Source organism: Bombina bombina, chromosome 1 (assembly GCF_027579735.1).
Source record: "Bombina bombina isolate aBomBom1 chromosome 1, aBomBom1.pri, whole genome shotgun sequence".
Lineage (NCBI taxonomy): Eukaryota > Metazoa > Chordata > Amphibia > Anura > Bombinatoridae > Bombina > Bombina bombina.
Window position 1 is genome coordinate 594,490,162 of NC_069499.1, and position 20,669 is coordinate 594,510,830.

Here is a 20,669-nt window from a genome sequence, read left to right on the forward strand (position 1 = left end):
CCAAGCGAACCATGCACATTAGAAAATATAAATAAATTGAAAAGTTTAAAATTCCATGCTCTATCTGACAGTGAGCAGTGGCTTGTATAACACAAGGCACACACAGGCACAAAACACAACCTCGCCAGCTCTCTGAGCTTAAATACTGGTAAAAAAGAAAAGAGCTCTGAGTCCCATAGTGTGTATAATCCTTAGTTTATTGGATCAGAACCATAGGGTACATAAAGGTGCTCCATATTTACTGACGCGTTTCGTGCATGCGCTTCATCAGAGATACTGGTGCACAGGCCCTTATGGTGTATGCGCGTATGCTGATGAAAAAACATAATTAAAAACTTTCATTAGAAGCATTTTTGCTAATGGAAGTGTATGGAAAAAAATGCTTCTATTTAAAATTGAAATGCACATTTCAATTTTGATCTTTCAATCCATTTAATTTTGACTTTACTGCCCCTATAATCCATTCTTTCCCATATTTAGGGCTGTATTTACTATCGAGCAATTGCCCCAATCAGTTGTACGCTTGCTTATTTGAGCCTGCAACTAATATTTATGAAGCAGCAGTATAAACCATTGCTTTCTTAACCATCTGCGCCAACTTAGAGTTGGCAGATGAAAATCCCCCTGGACTAATTTAAAGTGATGGTAAACTCTCCCCTTTTTAAAATCGGATCTGGAATGTAAGCGCTATTTTAGATGGAGTTTAATTCCTTAGCTGTAATGAAGATGCGCTATAACTTAGTTATTAATATAGATATGAAATTCAAATACCCCACGTTACACCATCCACTTCAAAAGTCAATTTTCCTGTCAGCTAAATGATTGAATTACTCTCCAATCAATGCTCTAGCTACAACAAAAGTGCCATATGGGGAGAGCACTGATTGGACAACAATTCAATCTGTTAGCTCACAGAAAATTTTACTTTTGAAGTGGGCGGAGGAGCATGCAGTATTTGAATTTCATTTCTATATTAAAAAGCATGTTATACTGCATCTTCATTACAGCTAATGAATTAAACTTCATCTAAAATAGCGCTTACATTCCAGATCTGATTTTAAAAAGGGGAGAGTTTACCATCACTTTAATCGAGGTGATTGGCAAGCCCTTCTCTCATGCTATTGGTTAAGCTAGAGAAGGGGACCGGTGTTATACATGCCTTTACTCGTGCAATGCTAAATATGGGGAACAAATGCGCCCCACAATTTGCAATGAAATGCAGACAGGTTCACATGTGAATCTTGTCAGCCCTGAAATTGGTAAATCTAGGCTAAAGTGTTTTTAACATAGTTGTCAACATATGAAGATAAAATAAGGTAGGCACACAAAAGAGCAATCAATTTAGCAGTTTACTGGAGTGTTAAAAAGGCCTATGTGGGTGTCCCTTGCTCCACCAAATGTAATGCACACATTAAAGGGACACTAAACCCATTTTTTTTTCATGATTCAGATAGAGCATGCAATTTTAAGCAACTTTCTTTTTTACTCCTATTATCAATTTTTCTTCGTTCTCTTGTTATCTTTATTTGAAAAAGCAGAAATGTAGCCACCAATCAGCAAGCGCTACCCAGGTTCTGAACCAAAAATGGGCTGGCTTCTAACCTTACATTTCTGCTTTTTCAAATAAAGATAGCAAGAGAACAAAGAAAAATTGATAATAGGAGTAAATTATCACACCTCACAGAAGATTTTTACAATGTAGCACAAACTCCTAGTCAGTTGCATTATGTGGCAGGATATTAAAAAAAAAATGGGACAGTTCAGGGAAAATTTGGACAGTTGGCAAGTAGGGTTTTAAGCACTTTTGCTGAGAATAAAATATAAAGGAAGGGATCATACAGCCATTTAGAATACCCAGTGGCTGCAGTGTGTCCCTTTGTGTAACATCACTTGCCCAAGAGTGTCTTTGTAATCATTGCCCTACCTGTTTATCTACACTCTTCCAAAAAACAAGTGCAGATTCCCTCACCCCTCTCTCATAAACACAATTCCACCAGCACAGCTATCCCTCTATAAACTCTGTCCTGTCTGAGATCCCTCATCTTTCCATAATGAGCCTTAGTTAATTAGTTAATTATTAACTCCTGGAAATGTAAAGGCCTTAGAAAATTCAGTAGAACAGCAGAGTCTGAGTGGGAATCGTTTCTCTTCTGCAGCAGCTGCCATGGCCAAACTAGTGGAATGTGTCCCAAATTTTTCAGAGGGGAAAAGCAAAGAGGTTAGTGAGATAATTACAATATATATGTGTAACTGATTACAAATTTCTAGCGTCCAAAAATATTATACCGTTAGAATAGTTATCTATATATATTACCAAGGTTCTTTTTGTAACCTTTCAGGTTATGCTGTTGACTATACTAAACACTTTTTATTGTAACTCCATATAAAAGAACTCATGAATGGAGTTTTTTTTGGAGGGTTGTTTTAGCGCAAGTTTTGTTTTTAAATTAGCAATCAAAGTTTAAAATAATAAAACATGTTTTAGCCTTTTTGATATGTGTACACCATTCTGTTAAAGGGTCCAATGAGAATATAATGCTGGCTATATTGAACCATTTTTGTTGTTTTTTGTACTTAAATAATATTTGGCCAAACTGAAACAATAGAGTCAAACTTCCATAGACATTTTAAAGAAAAAAAGTGTGTTTATTGTGCTTGTCTTCATATATATATATATATATATATATCTCAATTTATTTCCCTATCCTTTTAAAAGCCCTAGGAGCCTAATAATTTCACTGTGGGTACTTCGTAATAGACATAACCAACCAGATAAGATAACCTATAAGAGATTGTCTCACAAGGCAAATCTCTGTGCCTTACCCAAGGATTTTGTGTCCCTTTTGTATAACGAGACTCCTAGTTCACCAGTGAGCCTGTAACAGTGCTGCTTCTAGAATAAAATTTGGGGGTAACAAAGGTGGTGAAAAGATTGAGACACAGAACATATGATATGCAGAGCCGCTTGGCAGTGCATGTGCTGCCCTTTGCAGTTTTAAAGGGGCTGCTACAAGTGCATTGGAGGTGCATAGCAGCCCCCAGTACCCCCAATAGAACTGCCACTGGCCTGCAATCTGGCATATTCTATTTGTTAACTAAAAATATTTATAAACTGGGAATATACAAACTAGTGTTATAAAGGGAGACCTTAAACTCTCTAGAGGTAAGTTCATAATCAGATTCTGAAATGTTTGCTCTCTGGGTTTACAGAGACACAGGTATACCGTGCAAGTCAGCTCTAATATATTTGTTGTACAGTGTTTATAAGGTCAGACAACAAAAATCTGCTTCTTTATATGTAAAGGGGCACTGGAATAACATGTCTGTCATGCATTAGAAATATATTTGTGTGTGCATGGAAACTGTTTTAAAATGATGTTGAAACTTAAAAAAAAAATGCAGGGACAAACTACTCATTGGCTGTTAAGGACAACTCCCACAGTTTTTTTATTTATTTATTTATAAAATTTATTTTAAAATAGCATATTTGACATAGTTACAGTTGCACACTAACCAAGTGTTAGATAAAGTGTCAGACCTGGAGCACACATAGTATAAATGGAAGGTCTCCACTTGTTTGTTAGCTCCTTTTCCGTCATCTGCAGGTCATTGATGCTTTGGCTGCAGCAATTTCTCAGACTGAGGGCTGTCGTCTGCTTGATGTGGATCCTGGACCTTCCACCAATCGCACTGTCTTCACTTTTGTTGGGTCTCCAGAGGCTGTTATTGATGGAGCCCTGAGTGCTGCGAGGGTGGCTTACCAGCTGATAGACATGAGCAAGCACAAAGGTGATAACAACATGCACATTCACTTTATTATGGACATCAACAAACGTTTTTATACTTCACACACAAATGCAGGCAATTTCCAAATCCTGGTGTCTATTTGTTATCTTGGTTCAATATACCTTTAAACTCAGTAACTGGTATTCTATTGCAGTTGTAAACTTTTACTACTTAAAGGGACGCTAAACTCAAATATTTTTTTTCTTTCATGATTCAGATAGAGCATGCAACTTTCTAATTTACTCCTATTATCAATTGTTCTTCATTCTCTTGTTATCTTTATTTAAAAAGCAGGAATGTGATGTATAGGAGCCGGACCATTTTTGGTTGAGAACCTGGGTTATGCTTGCTTATTGGTGGGTAAATGTAAGCCTCCAATAAGCAAGCGCTATCCATGGTGCTGATTCTAAAATGGGCTGACTGCTAAGATTTATATTCCTGCTTTTAACATAAAGATAGTTAGAGAACAAAGAAATTGATAATAGGAGTAAATTAGAAAGTTGCTTAAAATGTCATGCTCTATCTGAATCATGAAAGAAAAAATTTGGGTTCAGTGTCCCTTTAACTTGGAGCTCGATTTATCAAAGTGTTATTGAATGCGCCTTTTCATTCTCCTTTCCTTTCTCCTGAGCTTGCCTATGTTGATGATGCGCATGTGCGCTCAAATTTATAATAATAAAAGAAGAAAAAAACTGTATTATAAATTTGATCGCACATGCACTCCTTTGCACAGGAGAGCTCACGAGAAGCAAAGAATAAATGTCTCCAATCAAATTGGTATTTGCGCCATTTTTTTAATTTCATAAGTGGACTGGATTCCGCCTGAAATGAGCCGGAAACAAGAAACTTTGATTAAATCACTTCATTAGGGCAGCGTTAGATTGCAGAGCTGAGGGTAGATAAAATTATTTATTCACTTGCAGCTAAAAAATGGGGATAATAAAGTGGTTTTACCTGACATAAGTTATTCATCAATCCTTATTTGGGCAAATCCTCTTCCATCTTAGGCCTCTCCGTTTGCCTATAAATACCAGCCAATATCAGAAAGTATTTCATGATGCGCACACAACACAAGCTTATAGATAAATGATTTCAACTGCTGTTCTCCACAGTATCTATGGAGAACTTTCTTGCGTAAAGATGGAGAATGTGAAAAACACTTTGGACGCAAACAAAATAACTTTATCAGTCACATCTACCCAACTATTGAAAATGCTACTAAAGAGATCTAATTTAAGCCCTTTTTTTGGGCGCACTAATGCACCTAGAGAAACGCAATGTGCCTGGTATGAATTAACTATCAATCTTCACATTTTGTAGGCACATTCAGGGTTATTAAATATCATGGTGAGATTGTGTGCTCATGCCTCAGCATCCCTGTATCCTATATGCCCAAGACAGACCTCAAGCCAAATGTTTGTCCTGAGCCACATCTGACCCAGATATCAAACTGCCAATCAAACGCATGTCCTCAACAACCTTGTATATCTACTTCAAAGCATGATCCCTAAGATTAGGTCCTTGTTCCTATCAACCTCTGTATACTCGCTACCTTCCCAAGAAAATTGTCCTTTGTTGAGAGGCAACACAGCAGCTGACAGACATGCCAAGCATCAGCTCCCAGATTAAGTGGTAAATGTCTACTGCATCCCTCTATATTTCTAAACATTGTTTCTCAGACCAGGCATGTTTACCAAGCTTTCTGCTGTCTTGCAGGTGCTATCCCCTACTTGCACTATACTGTTTTACTCAGAACTGCACACAGGGCGTGGCTGCTACAGAATGAGACAGAATCCAGAAATGTTCTTATAAAGTAGTGGCCAGTGTATTTTACATGCTAAAGTGTAATACACATACTAAAGGTTGCTGCAGAAAAGAAGGGGGGAGGTGCAAGGCACCATTCACAGCCCAATAGGTGACCTAGATCTCTTCCCTTTCACTATTGATACATAGAACATTGTCGGTTTTTGATTGATTAGGTTAAAAAAATATATTGTTGCTCTTTTAAAAAGTGGCATCCTGGGCATAAGAAGGTTGCACTTGCTATAATACAGTTTTGGTGATATATATTTTTTTTTTTTTTTTAAAAAAAGAGCACAGATTTATTTTTTTACACACATTTATCGATGTGTTTTTCATTCTCTGTGCTTATTATTGAGTTTTACACACACATTTATTCTCTATTTGCATTTGTTATTAATTTAAGGGGTTTTTTTTTATGCTGTAGGAGAGCACCCTCGTATGGGTGCACTAGACGTTTGCCCCTTTATTCCAGTTCGAAATGTGACAATGGAAGAGTGTGTGAACTGTGCCAATCGCTTTGCAGAGAGATTGACAAAGGAGCTGAAAGTTCCCGGTAAGGATAACATAGGAGTCTATATTGAGGTTAAACAGGAGCTTAAAGGTGGCAGTGTTGACTATTTGGCTTTCAGGAAACAGATCTACTTGCAGAGTGGACACAAGGGAAAGATGGCTATCAAATGTGAGGTTACACATGATCAGCCATTTGTGTAGCACAGATATAGTCAAGACCGTTTTCCACATACTGCAAGGGGGACACAATTTATCAAATTAATTTACATTGCAATCCTAATTTGTGGGAAACCATAATGAATGGTTAGGTGGCACAGACATTGTTGGAGAGGAAAAATGATTTGAATATGGGGCATAGTCAGATGAAGGGGTCTGATGATCCAGGTGTTGGTGGTATATGGAGAGAGGGGATTGATTAATTATGACAATTAAATGGTATCCTATGTTACTGCAGAACAGTGTGAGCTGTTGAGAGAATACCTGGTTATTTATATAATCTTCCTTTGCTTTAGTGTATCTTTATGGAGAAGCAGCTCGGAGTGAGAGCCGCAGGTCTCTACCTGCTGTGCGTGCTGGAGAGTATGAAGCGCTACCTACCAAGGTAATTTAATGTATGATTTAAAGATGAAAAGCCTCCAATGTGATAGATGGGGATTAGCATAATTTGGTTGCTAGGGTTTTATAAAACTATCTGCATGTTTGTGATGCTCTTCCTTGGCAAACTGGTTGCTCTCCCAGAGCATGCTTACCGGCTGTCATTCACCAGGTTGCTACCAGACTACCAGATGCTTTCAGAAGAACAAACACTTTGTTTGGATTAAATGTCATTTAAAAGTACTCGTCAGATTTTACACATTACTATGTCAATATATATTTAGAATTCTTAGAGTTGATGCACAATATTTTTATTTGATAAAACCTAAAGCTACTCCAAATGTTTTGTGTCAGCCTCATGAAAGAGCAGTATCTAAACATGTCAGTTTGTTAATAAAAAAAAAATGTGTATAAATAGTTTAACTTTGTATTGAAACTAATACAGCTGCATCTGATTTGTACTTTCTGCATTGCTCACTGGCTGAGAGGCACTTACTGCTGATGCATATTGGCTGATAGCAGTACCTATTACCGAGTGACCTAATATTCATTGGTATGTCCAGAAATTGCATATAGGGGCACTTCCAGGAGTCCCACTGGTGATTTGTTGGCTAGCCTGCGACAGGAAGGTAGGGTTGAGGAGTGTTGTGGAGGGTTGGTGAGCCTGGGCAGAGTGGTGATGGGGAAAATAAAGGATAACAACCTTGTGGGGAGGGCAGCTGTTATGCTGAGGGGTGAGTGACCCCCTAGCAACACCACTGGTAATATTCACTGAGCATTAGTAGGAGGTACTTATACAGGTTTTAGTTGTGCACTTCCTATTGATGGTAATCGGTTTATATTAGTTTAAAATGAAAAAGCTTTTAGCTTGTTTTTGAGGCAAAAAGTTGTTTGTTTGTTTTTTGTAGTAGTGTAGTGTCTTGCTCACCTGTGTGTATATATAAAAACAGAGAAGCGCTCAACCTTTGAACGAACAGCATTATAGCTTGTTCTATGGCTAGTTATCACCCAAGAAGCTGCCTCTTTTCGCTCAACATGTGCTTTTCACAGAGAAGAACTTTCCTGTAGCATATCAGTCTCATCCTGGCTTAACAGTGCAGTCCATCCCCAAAATACCAGGCAATCCCTCTCTAAACGAGAGAAACAGCAAAACCCCAGACGTACGTTTGGGCCTCATCAGTGAGGTGCAGTCATATCCCTCTAGGCACACTGAGCAACGGGTCCACGTCTGGCTTACCACATCACCCTTAGGGAGCCTTCCCTCAGGGTCAGAATTTGCATAAATAAAGAGTGAAGCACTCAACCTGGAATGATAAACAATATAATAGCTTGTTCTATGGCTAGTTACCACCCAAGAACCTGCCTCTTTTTGCTCCACATTAGTCCATAAACGTGAATGTCCACAGCACCAGTAATATAAAAGTTACCTTTATTGACAAAAAAGTAGCAATGTTTCGTGACTAGTGTCACTTAATCATGCTATGGTTGCATGATTAAGTGACACTAGTCATGTAACGTTGCTGTTTTTTTTTTGTCAATAAAGATAACTTTTATATTACTGGTCCTGTGGACATTCACATTTATGGACTATCGTTGGGTGGAATAGGCAGTTTCCACGGTCTTCACGTGCATAGGATTATTTTTCCAGCAACTGGTCCAATACTTCTAATGTTTTTGCTCAACATGTGCCTTTCACAAACTATCCTGTAGCATATCAGTCTGATCATGACTTTACGGTACAGTCCAGCCTCGAAGTACCAGGCAATCCCTCTCTGAACGAGAGAAACGGCAAAACCCCAGACGTACATTTCGGCCTATTGTAGGTTTCGGCTATTATGCTATTGTTCGTTCCTAGGTTGAGCGCTTCTCTCTTTTTATTTATGCAAATTATGACCCTTAGGGAAGTCTCCCTAAGTGTGATGCGGGAATCCAGACATGGACCCGTTGCTCTGTGTGCCTAGAGGAAGATGGCTGCACCTCACTGACGAGACCCAGACTAGGCCGAAACGTACGTCTGGGGTTTCACCGTTTCTCTCATTCAGAGAGGGATTGTCTGGTATTTTGGGGCTGAACTGTACTGTTAAGTCAGGATCAGACTGTTATGCTACATGAAAGTTCTTCTATATGAAAGGCACATGTTGAGCAAAAAGAGGCTGCTTCTTGGGTGGTAACTAGCCAGAGAATAAGCAATTATGCTATTGTTTGTTCCCAGGTTGAGTGCTTCTCTCTTTTTATTTATTACCTGTGTATATGGCTGTATACATAAATATAACGATATTATAAAAGGATTATTTAAGTGGTTACACTGTTACACTGGAACTTGATTGCAATCCATTTCAGACACGCTGTTTCATCAGCGGGTGTTTGTTTTTCTTGTTTTTTTTTGTTTTGTTTTTTTGTCCTTTTTGTGTTGGGGTAGGTCAAAATCCTGTTAAACTTTATGTAATGATTTCTTTCATGTAATTAGCAAGAGTCCATGAGCTAGTGACGTATGGGATATACATTCCTACCAGGAGGGGCAAAGTTTCCCAAACCTCAAAATGCCTATAAATACACCCCTCACCACACCCACAATTCAGTTTTACAAACTTTGCCTCCGATGGAGGTGGTGAAGTAAGTTTGTGCTAGATTCTACGTTGATATGCGCTCCGCAGCAAGTTGGAGCCCGGTTTTCCTCTCAGCGTGCAGTGAATGTCAGAGGGATGTGAGGAGAGTATTGCCTATTTGAATGCAGTGATCTCCTTCTAAGGGGTCTATTTCATAGGTTCTCTGTTATCGGTCGTAGAGATTCATCTCTTACCTCCCTTTTCAGATCGACGATATACTCTTATATATACCATTACCTCTGCTGATTCTCGTTTCAGTACTGGTTTGGCTATCTGCTATATGTAGATGAGTGTCCTGGGGTAAGTAAGTCTTATTTTCTGTGACACTCCTAGCTATGGTTGGGCACTTTGTTTATAAAGTTCTAAATATATGTATTCAAACATTTATTTGCCTTGACTCAGAATGTTCAACTTTCCTTATTTTCAGACAGTCAGTTTCATATTTGGGATAATGCATTTTAATTTAACATTTTTCTTACCTTAAAATTTGACTTTTTCCCTGTGGGCTGTTAGGCTCGCGGGGGCTGAAAATGCTTCATTTTATTGCGTCATTCTTGGCGCAGACTTTTTTGGCGCAAAAATTCTATTTCCGTTTCCGGCGTCATACGTGTCGCCGGAAGTTGCGTCATTTTTTTGACGTTATTTTGCGCCAAAAATGTCGGCGTTCCGGATGTGGCGTCATTTTTGGCGCCAAAAAGCATTTAGGCGCCAAATAATGTGGGCGTCTTATTTGGCGCGAAAAAATATGGGCGTCACTTTTGTCTCCACATTATTTAAGTCTCATTTTTTATTGCTTCTGGTTGCTAGAAGCTTGTTCTTTGGCATTTTTTCCCATTCCTGAAACTGTCATTTAAGGAATTTGATCAATTTTGCTTTATATATATATGTTGTTTTTTCTCTTACATATTGCAAGATGTCTCACGTTGCATCTGAGTCAGAAGATACTACAGGAAAATCACTGTCAAGTGCTGAATCTACCAAAGCTAAGTGTATCTGCTGTAAACTTTTGGTAGCTATTTCTCCAGCTGTTGTTTGTATTGATTGTCATGACAAACTTGTTAAAGCAGATAATATTTCCTTTAGTAAAGTACCATTGCCTGTTGCAGTTCCTTCAACATCTAAGGTGCAGAATGTTCCTGATAATATAAGAGATTTTGTTTCTGAATCCATTAAGAAGGCTATGTCTGTTATTTCTCCTTCTAGTAAACGTAAAAAATCTTTTAAAACTTCTCTCCCTACAGATGAATTTTTAAATGAACATCATCATTCTGATTCTGATGATTCCTCTGGTTCAGAGGATTCTGTCTCAGAGGTTGATGCTACGTTCAAGATGGTAACTGAAGGATCCTCTAGATAGGAAAATTGAGTCCTTTCTAAGAAAAGCTTATCTGTGTTCAGGTAATCTTCTTAGACCTGCTATATCTTTGGCTGATGTTGCTGCAGCTTCAACTTTTTGGTTGGAAACTTTAGCGCAACAAGTAACACATCGTGATTCTCATGATATTATTATTCTTCTTCAGCATGCTAATAATTTTATCTGTGATGCCATTTTTGATATTATCAGAGTTGATGTCAGGTTTATGTCTCTAGCTATTTTAGCTAGAAGAGCTTTATGGCTTAAAACTTGGAATGCTGATATGGCTTCTAAATCAACTTTACTTTCCATTTCTTTCCAGGGTAACAAATTATTTGGTTCTCAGTTGGATTCCATTATTTCAACTGTTACTGGTGGGAAAGGAACTTTTTTACCACAGGATAAAAAATCTAAAGGTAAAAACAGGGCTAATAATCGTTTTCGTTCCTTTCGTTTCAACAAAGAACAAAAGCCTGATCCTTCATCCTCAGGAGCAGTTTCAGTTTGGAGACCATCTCCAGTCTGGAATAAATCCAAGCCAGCTAGAAAGGCAAAGCCTGCTTCTAAGTCCACATGAAGGTGCGGCCCTCATTCCAGCTCAGCTGGTAGGGGGCAGGTTACGTTTTTTCAAGGAAATTTGGATCAATTCTGTTCACAATCTTTGGATTCAGAGCATTGTTTCAGAAGGGTACAGAATTGGTTTCAAGTTGAGACCTCCAGAAAAGAGATTTTTTTTCTTTCCCGTGTCCCAGTAAATCCAGTAAAAGCTCAAGCATTTCTGAAATGTGTTTCAGATCTAGAGTTGACTGGAGTAATTATGCCAGTTCCAGTTCCGGAACAGGGGATGGGGTTTTATTCAAATCTCTTCATTGTACCAAAGAAGGAGAATTCTTTCAGACCAGTTCTGGATCTAAAAATATTGAATCGTTATGTAAGGATACCAACGTTCAAGATGGTAACTGTAAGGACTATCTTACCTTTTGTTCAGCAAGGGAATTATATGTCCACAATAGATTTACAGGATGCATATCTGCATATTCCGATTCATCCAGATCATTATCAGTTCCTGAGATTCTCGTTTCTGGACAAGCATTACCAGTTTGTGGCCCTGCCGTTTGGCCTAGCTACAGCTCCAAGAATTTTTACAAAGGTTCTCGGTGCCCTTCTGTCTGTAATCAGAGAACAGGGTATTGTGGTATTTCCTTATTTGGACCATATCTTGGTACTTGCTCAGTCTTTACATTTAGCAGAATCTCATACGAATCGACTTGTCTTGTTTCTTCAAGATCATGGTTGGAGGATCAATTTACCAAAAAGTTCTTTGATTCCTCAGACAAGGGTAACCTTTCTGGGTTTCCAGATGGATTCAGTGTCCATGACTCTGTCTTTAACAGACAAGAGACGTCTAAAGTTGATTACAGCTTGTCGAAACCTTCAGTCACAATCATTCCCTTCGGTAGCCTTATGCATGGAAATTCTAGGTCTTATGACTGCTGCATCGGACGCGATCCCCTTTGCTCGTTTTCACATGCGACCTCTTCAGCTCTGTATGCTGAAGCAATGGTGCAAGGATTACACGAAGATATCTCAATTAATATCTTTAAAACCGATTGTTCGACACTCTCTAACATGGTGGACAGATCACCATCGTTTAATTCAGGGGGCTTCTTTTGTGCTTCCGACCTGGACTGTAATTTCAACAGATGCAAGTCTCACAGGTTGGGGAGCTGTGTGGGGATCTCTGACGGCACAAGGAGTTTGGGAATCTCAGGAGGTGAGATTACCGATCAATATTTTGGAACTCCGTGCAATTTTCAGAGCTCTTCAGTTTTTGCCTCTTCTGAAGAGAGAATCGTTCATTTGTTTTCAGACAGACAATGTCACAACTGTGGCATACATCAATCATCAAGGAGGGACTCACAGTCCTCTGGCTATGAAAGAAGTATCTCGAATTTTGGTTTGGGCGGAATCCAGCTCCTGTCTAATCTCTGCGGTTCATATCCCAGGTGTAGACAATTTCGAAGCGGATTATCTCAGTCGCCAAACGTTGCATCCGGGCGAATGGTCTCTTCACCCAGAGGTATTTCTTCAGATTGTTCTAATGTGGGAACTTCCAGAAATAGATCTGATGGCGTCTCATCTAAACAAGAAACTTCCCAGGTATCTGTCCAGATCCCGGGATCCTCAGGCGGAGGCAGTGGATGCATTATCACTTCCTTGGAAGTATCATCCAGCCTATATCTTTCCTCCTCTAGTTCTTCTTCCAAGAGTAATCTCCAAGATTCTGAAGGAATGCTCGTTTGTTCTGCTGGTAGCTCCGGCATGGCCTCACAGGTTTTGGTATGCGGATCTTGTCCGGATGGCCTCTTGCCAACCGTGGACTCTTCCGTTAAGACCAGACCTTCTGTCACAAGGTCCTTTTTTCCATCAGGATCTGAAATCTTTAAATTTAAAGGTATGGAGATTGAACGCTTGATTCTTGGTCAAAGAGGTTTCTCTGACTCTGTGATTAATACTATGTTACAGGCTCGTAAATCTGTATCTCGAGAGATATATTATAGAGTCTGGAAGACTTATATTTCTTGGTGTCTTTCTCATCATTTTTCATGGCATTCTTTTAGAATACCGAGAATTTTACAGTTCCTTCAGGATGGTTTAGATAAGGGTTTGTCCGCAAGTTCTTTGAAAGGACAAATCTCTGCTCTTTCTGTTCTTTTTCACAGAAAGATTGCTATTCTTCCTGATATTCATTGTTTTGTACAAGCTTTGGTTTGTATAAAACCTGTCATTAAGTCAATTTCTCCTCCTTGGAGTTTGAATTTGGTACTGGGAGCTCTTCAAGCTCCTCCGTTTGAACCTATGCATTCATTGGACATTAAATTACTTTCTTGGAAAGTTTTGTTCCTTTTGGCCATCTCTTCTGCCAGAAGAGTTTCTGAATTATCTGCTCTTTCTTGTGAGTCTCCTTTTCTGATTTTTCATCAGGATAAGGCGGTGTTGCGAACTTCTTTTGAATTTTTACCTAAAGTTGTGAATTCCAACAACATTAGTAGAGAAATTGTGGTTCCTTCATTATGTCCTAATCCTAAGAATTCTAAGGAAAAATCGTTGCATTCTTTGGATGTTGTTAGAGCTTTGAAATATTATGTTGAAGCTACGAAATCTTTTCGTAAGACTTCTAGTCTATTTGTTATCTTTTCCGGTTCTAGAAAAGGCCAGAAAGCTTCTGCCATTTCTTTGGCATCTTGGTTGAAATCTTTAATTCATCTTGCCTATGTTGAGTCGGGTAAAACTCCGCCTCAGAGAATTACAGCTCATTCTACTAGGTCAGTTTCTACTTCCTGGGCGTTTAGGAATGAAGCTTCGGTTGACCAGATCTGCAAAGCAGCAACTTGGTCCTCTTTGCATACTTTTACTAAATTCTACCATTTTGATGTATTTTCTTCTTCTGAAGCAGTTTTTGGTAGAAAAGTACTTCAGGCAGCGGTTTCAGTTTGAATCTTCTGCTTATGTTTTTCGTTAAACTTTATTTTGGGTGTGGATTATTTTCAGCAGGAATTGGCTGTCTTTATTTTATCCCTCCCTCTCTAGTGACTCTTGTGTGGAAAGATCCACATCTTGGGTAGTCATTATCCCATACGTCACTAGCTCATGGACTCTTGCTAATTACATGAAAGAAAACATAATTTATGTAAGAACTTACCTGATAAATTCATTTCTTTCATATTAGCAAGAGTCCATGAGGCCCGCCCTTTTTTTGTGGTGGTTATGATTTTGTATAAAGCACAATTATTCCAATTCCTTATTTTATATGCTTTCGCACTTTTTTGTCACCCCACTTCTTGGCTATTCGTTAAACTGAATTGTGGGTGTGGTGAGGGGTGTATTTATAGGCATTTTGAGGTTTGGGAAACTTTGCCCCTCCTGGTAGGAATGTATATCCCATACGTCACTAGCTCATGGACTCTTGCTAATATGAAAGAAATGAATTTATCAGGTAAGTTCTTACATAAATTATGTTTTTTCTACAAAATTGACAACTGAAGTCTATGGGGATTTTTTTTTTATAGATAAATAATTTGATAAGCTTTTCTAAAGTACTTTAAAGGGATATGAAACCCAAATATTTTCTTCCAGGATTCCGATAGAGAATACAATTTTAAACAACTTTTCTATTGACTTCTATAATTTAATTTGCTTCCTTTTCTTCTTATCCTTTGCTGAAAGGTTTATCTAGGCAAGCTCAGGAGCAGCAGAGAACCTAGGTTCTAGCTGTTGATTGGTTGCTGTATGTGTATATATATATATATATATATATATATATATATATATATATATATATATATATATATATATATATATATATATATATGCCAGTGGCCTAGCACTCCATCCACATTACTGTTTCCAATGCCTGGGTGCAATCCTCAATTAATATGTATAGAGTACTGGTAAGGAAGGAGGGCACTCACAGGACTTCATACAAAGGGTAATCTTTTATTAAAGTTCTTAACAAAAGTGCATTGTCAACGTTTCGGCCTTTTTTTTAGGCCTTCTTCAAGCCAAATTTCATGATCTAAAAACATGAACAAAAAAATAAAAAAAATAAAAATACATTGCAAATATATGATATCCAAATATACACCGAATCGTGACCCTCCACCAAGAACAAACCAAAGTAGTCCAAGTGAAATTTAGAACCGCTTCAATTGAAGCAAAAAATCATGACATTCACCAACGTGGGCAGAAGATAAGAGAGTAATGAAACAAACAAAAGAAAAGAGAAAGATGAAATGAAGAACAACAAATGATACAAAGAACAGCGAAGAGAATGAGATTATAACCAACAAAAAGAAAAAGGACCACCTAAGGAATAACCATAGTCTAAATGGGACATGAGCATCTCATGTGAGTGGTATATTATATGACACCAATTAACAAGCGTATATCAAAATGCATTGACATAGGAATAAACCACCTTAACGATGGTTCAACTAATAGGCTAAATAATTTAGGTAAAGCACGCAACAAGGTCAAACTACTTCAACACACCCCACATAAATCCTAAATATATATTCATCTATTACCAATAATCAGGACAATTGAAGATAACTAAAGTGGGTGCCATACAAATCGTTACAGTGGTGCCCACCATATCAACCAAGATCCGCCATACAGTGACGGCAATAGTCTAAATGGCAACCACTAACCGCTGAATAACAGACCCCAAGGCATCCTTATATATATATATATATATCACCGCCATATTTACACCTGCTCAATTCATAATCAAGCCCACACAACAATCAGTGCAATATTTCACATAGTGGTTAACCAACACGCATGCTGCCGCTATACATCTATACCAATTAGACTCCCCAATCTGAGACATGTAAATACACATTGTCATAACCTTGGACCGCGGCGAATCAGTGAACCACTCACTCATACGCTTCAGCGCATATAACAACCATCACCGAAAGCGTGTGAGGTAGAAGAAAAACCTCATGGGCCATAGCCCTTCTTACCTGAGCTCGTGCGGAACACAGCGCCCGCGTTACACTCCTAGAACGACTGAGACATTAGTGAAAAAACAGCCGACACATACGCCCTTAAAAAGGGCGAGCCCGCCCCCTGCAGAGGCCAATCAAATTGCGCGCCGCTGACACACCTCAGCTGGTCGCGTAACCAAGGCAAATGCATAGCAAACCATTCTACGTGTATGACAGATGGCTAACCCTGTACAGTTTATAACCACAGGTGCCAGTCCCATTGCCCTGATCTGCAAAGCAAAGGAAGTCTAATATAGATGTATAACAGAGCTCAGTTCCCCATACGTGGTGCAAGATCATATCCCAGCTGCCATAAACAGAAGGGCCCGGTGTTAGTCATATTGAGTGCAGTAATAGGGACGGCTATGGGGTCCAGCTTGGCCCCATCGTATGCAAACCTGTTTATGTCGTGGTTCGAAGAGGAATATGTGTTCAGCCAAGATAATCCAAATCTATTACTATACTGCAGGTACATTGATGACCTGCTGGTCATCTGGGGTGGAACAATAGGAGATCTGGAGAGGTGGATTGAATCACTCAATGATTTTCTGATTCCAGTCAAGTTCAAGCATGAGATTAGCCGTGAGAAGATACACTTCCTTGACCTATGCATTTTTAAATCGGAGGGAGCTGGGGAATGTAAACTGAATACGACTTTATATTCCAAGCCCACAGATAGAAACACACTACTACAATTCACCAGTTACCACCCTCCTCAACTCAAGAAGGGAATCGTCAAGTCCCAATTGATGCGTGTTATACGCAATAACTCCGACCATGAAAGGATGTTACACCAGCTTGAGGAGATGAAAATAAAATTCCTCAATAGAGGTTATAATCCGTTGATGGTGCAAAAAACCCTCGAAGAAGTGAAGCTGCAGGAACGAAGTTGCTTAGTAGCCAGAGGATTGGGTAGAGACCCTACCAAAGATGAACTGACCCTGAACCTGGTGACCAGGTTTACTCCGGCCACAGGTGCATTGCGGAAGGTGATCTATAAGAACTGGCCGCTCATAAGTGGAGATAAATCACTACCGTTCAAAGAAAAACCCCCTCCCAGGGTGGTGCATAAAAGTGGAAGAAGCCTCAAATCACATTTGATGAGAACTGACCCTTGGAAGAAAGAGAGAACGTGGCTAAAACCACTCAAGAATGGATGTTATAAATGCGGGAGTTGCGTGACTTGCAGCTCCCTCATCACAGGGGAACGATTTCACCATCCTACTACTAATAAGAGCTTTGCAATAAGGCACAGATTAACGTGCACATCTGATTTCGTGGTTTATCTATTATCCTGTCCATGTGGACAGTTCTATGTAGGCAAAACCATCACCCCGTTTCGAGAGAGACTCGCCAATCATAAGAGCGCTATTAGAGCGGCCTTAAAAGATGGCCACTCGGACCAGCCTGTGGCAAGACATTTTCTGGAGCAACGCCATGCTGTATCCACCCTTAGGGCCATGCTCATTGATAGGGTGGCACCCTTGAAACGGGGGGGGGGGTGACAGAAACTCTGAACTCCTCAGGAGTGAAGCCAGATGGATCCATAGATTAAACACTCTGGCTCCAAACGGCCTAAATGCCAGTATTGACTATGCTTTATTTTTCTGATAACACTGCTTGTCTTCCTCATGGATGTCTTTTTCACTTTGGGCACACTTGTTATGGGTATTGGATTTATGTGGTTTCTTGCTATCCCTAGGTCCCCACTTGGGGTGCTCTATTACTACTTCTTTCGGACTGGTTGAATCAGTTTATGACGCATAGACGTATAGGTGTACAACATAGACATGTTATGATTGAATGTTTTTATTTTATTCTAGGTTAGTTCTTTTTGATCATTTGGTACAAAGTTTTTTTTTTTACCCTACCTTTTGGGTATGGACGTTTGTGATGGGTTGGTGTTTTTTCCACCACGCAACTCCCCTTATGATTAAATTAATATGGCATAGCTATTTGACCACCTGTTCCGTGATCTAGGGGTCCCTTGGTGTGTTCTTGTATGGTAAGATTCTATGTTTGATGGGATATGCCACTTTTGTAGCGACTGTATGTTCAATATTTTGCCCACATCAGCACTATGGTTTCTTTAATTGGGATTCATTCCCAGCCGTTTGTTGCATTACTGCACTCAATATGACTAACACCGGGCCCTTCTGTTTATGGCAGCTGGGATATGATCTTGCACCACGTATGGGGCACTGAGCTCTGTTATACATCTATATTAGACTTTCTTTGCTTTGCAGATCAGGGCAATGGGACTGGCACCTGTGGTTATAAACTGTACAGGGTTAGCCATCTGTCATACACGTAGAATGGTTTGCTATGCATTTGCCTTGGTTACGCGACCAGCTGAGGTGTGTCAGCGGCGCGCGATTTGATTGGCCTCTGCGGGGGGCGGGCTCGCCCTTTTTAAGGGCGTATGTGTCGGCTGTTTTTTCACTAATGTCTCAGTCGTTCTAGGAGTGTAACGCGGACGCTGTGTTCCGCACGAGCTCAGGTAAGAAGGGCTATGGCCCATGAGGTTTTTCTTCTACCTCACACGCTTTCGGTGATGGTTGTTATATGCGCTGAAGCGTATGAGTGAGTGGTTCACTGATTCGCCGCGGTCCAAGGTTATGACAATATGTGTATTTACATGTCTCAGATTGGGGAGTCTAATTGGTATAGATGTATAGCGGCAGCATGCGTGTTGGTTAACCACTATGTGAAATATTGCACTGATTGTTGTGTGGGCTTGATTATGAATTGAGCAGGTGTAAATATGGCGGTGATATATATATATATATATATAAGGATGCCTTGGGGTCTGTTATTCAGCGGTTAGTGGTTGCCATTTAGACTATTGCCGTCACTGTATGGCGGATCTTGGTTGATATGGTGGGCACCACTGTAACGATTTGTATGGCACCCACTTTAGTTATCTTCAATTGTCCTGATTATTGGTAATAGATGAATATATATTTAGGATTTATGTGGGGTGTGTTGAAGTAGTTTGACCTTGTTGCGTGCTTTACCTAAATTATTTAGCCTATTAGTTGAACCATCGTTAAGGTGGTTTATTCCTATGTCAATGCATTTTGATATACGCTTGTTAATTGGTGTCATATAATATACCAATCACATGAGATGCTCATGTCCCATTTGGACTATGGTTATTCCTTAGGTGGTCCTTTTTTCTTTTTGTTGGTTATAATCTCATTCTCTTCGCTGTTCTTTGTATCATTTGTTGTTCTTCATTTCATCTTTCTCTTTTCTTTTGTTTGTTTCATTACTCTCTTATCTTCTGCCCACGTTGGTGAATGTCATGATTTTTTGCTTCAATTGAAGCGGTTCTAAATTTCACTTGGACTACTTTGGTTTGTTCTTGGTGGAGGGTCACGATTCGGTGTATATTTGGATATCATATATTTGCAATGTATTTTATTTTATTTTTTTGTTCATGTTTTTAGATCATGAAATTTGTCTTGAAGGCCTAAGAAAAGGCCGAAACGTTGACAATGCACTTTTGTTAAGAACTTTAATAAAAGATTACCCTTTGTATGAAGTCCTGTGAGTGCCCTCCTTCCTTACCAGTAATATATATTACTGGTGTGTAGGGGTTAATATTAAGACTGGTGAACTAGGGCCCACCTCTCTTAATATTTAGATGAGACCCCAGGTGCAAGGAGGCTTAAAAAATAACTATAATTAGATTGAGAAATAGAAGTAAGCCTTTTCCAGCACTACACATAAAGTCACAAAATTAAATTCACACAATGAATCTGTGAATCACACACTTGTTTTTTTAATGGTGGCATGGTCCACAGTTTTTATATTTCCAGAAGTAATAAAGGTTAAGTTTTTTATGAATTAATGGTTGAATATCTGATATATATATATACCACACTTCACCACCCATTCTCCCTGGCAATATAACCTGCAAGTGTGCCAATATAATGCTTGCTTTCTCTTCTACTTTAATATAAAGTATACGAATATGCAGTGCTGCATTTGATTAAAAAATAATAGTATTTTAATTTATCAATTCATATTACATTTAGCTTATTAAGATTGAATACCTTTTTAAAAATGTTAAAATCTTGCTGCTGATCCTCCGCCCGTCCCTTTTTTTTTTTTTTTTTTTGGGTCACATTTTCGCATCAACCAATGAAAAGTCAGGCCAGCTGGCATTCTTTGAAGACAGACACACGCCCTTTCAATGGAGAGCGCATACGCTAAAGAGTTTTGACGTTGCCGTATTGCAATTTACATACGTTGACACACATGCACTAGATTCCCCATAGAATGACGTAGTGAGCGGGTGGGGCCGCTCTCTACATGAATAACTGAAGCAAGCCAGTGTTCTATTGAGAACTCCAATACATCGAAAACTCCAATCTGTTGTCACTTCTGGTGATTCCATACATCTGATTGGTCCAAGTGACAGGATTTACAACCAATCAGATGGGCACTGTAATTGCC

General features: G+C 39.2%; 1 protein-coding gene across 1 annotated transcript in view; it reads left to right on the forward strand.

Moving 5' to 3' along the window:
• The first annotated feature begins 2,018 nt into the window (after positions 1–2,018).
• FTCD (formimidoyltransferase cyclodeaminase) overlaps positions 2,019–20,669 on the forward strand; it is a 96,309-nt gene continuing 77,658 nt past the window's right edge. Inside the window, exons 1-4 of the mRNA XM_053698897.1 lie at positions 2,019–2,218; positions 3,606–3,789; positions 6,014–6,142; positions 6,612–6,700. Of these exons, the coding sequence (XP_053554872.1) occupies positions 2,165–2,218; positions 3,606–3,789; positions 6,014–6,142; positions 6,612–6,700 (456 nt within the window). The 5' untranslated portion in view covers positions 2,019–2,164. The remainder of the gene's footprint in view (positions 2,219–3,605; positions 3,790–6,013; positions 6,143–6,611; positions 6,701–20,669) is intronic.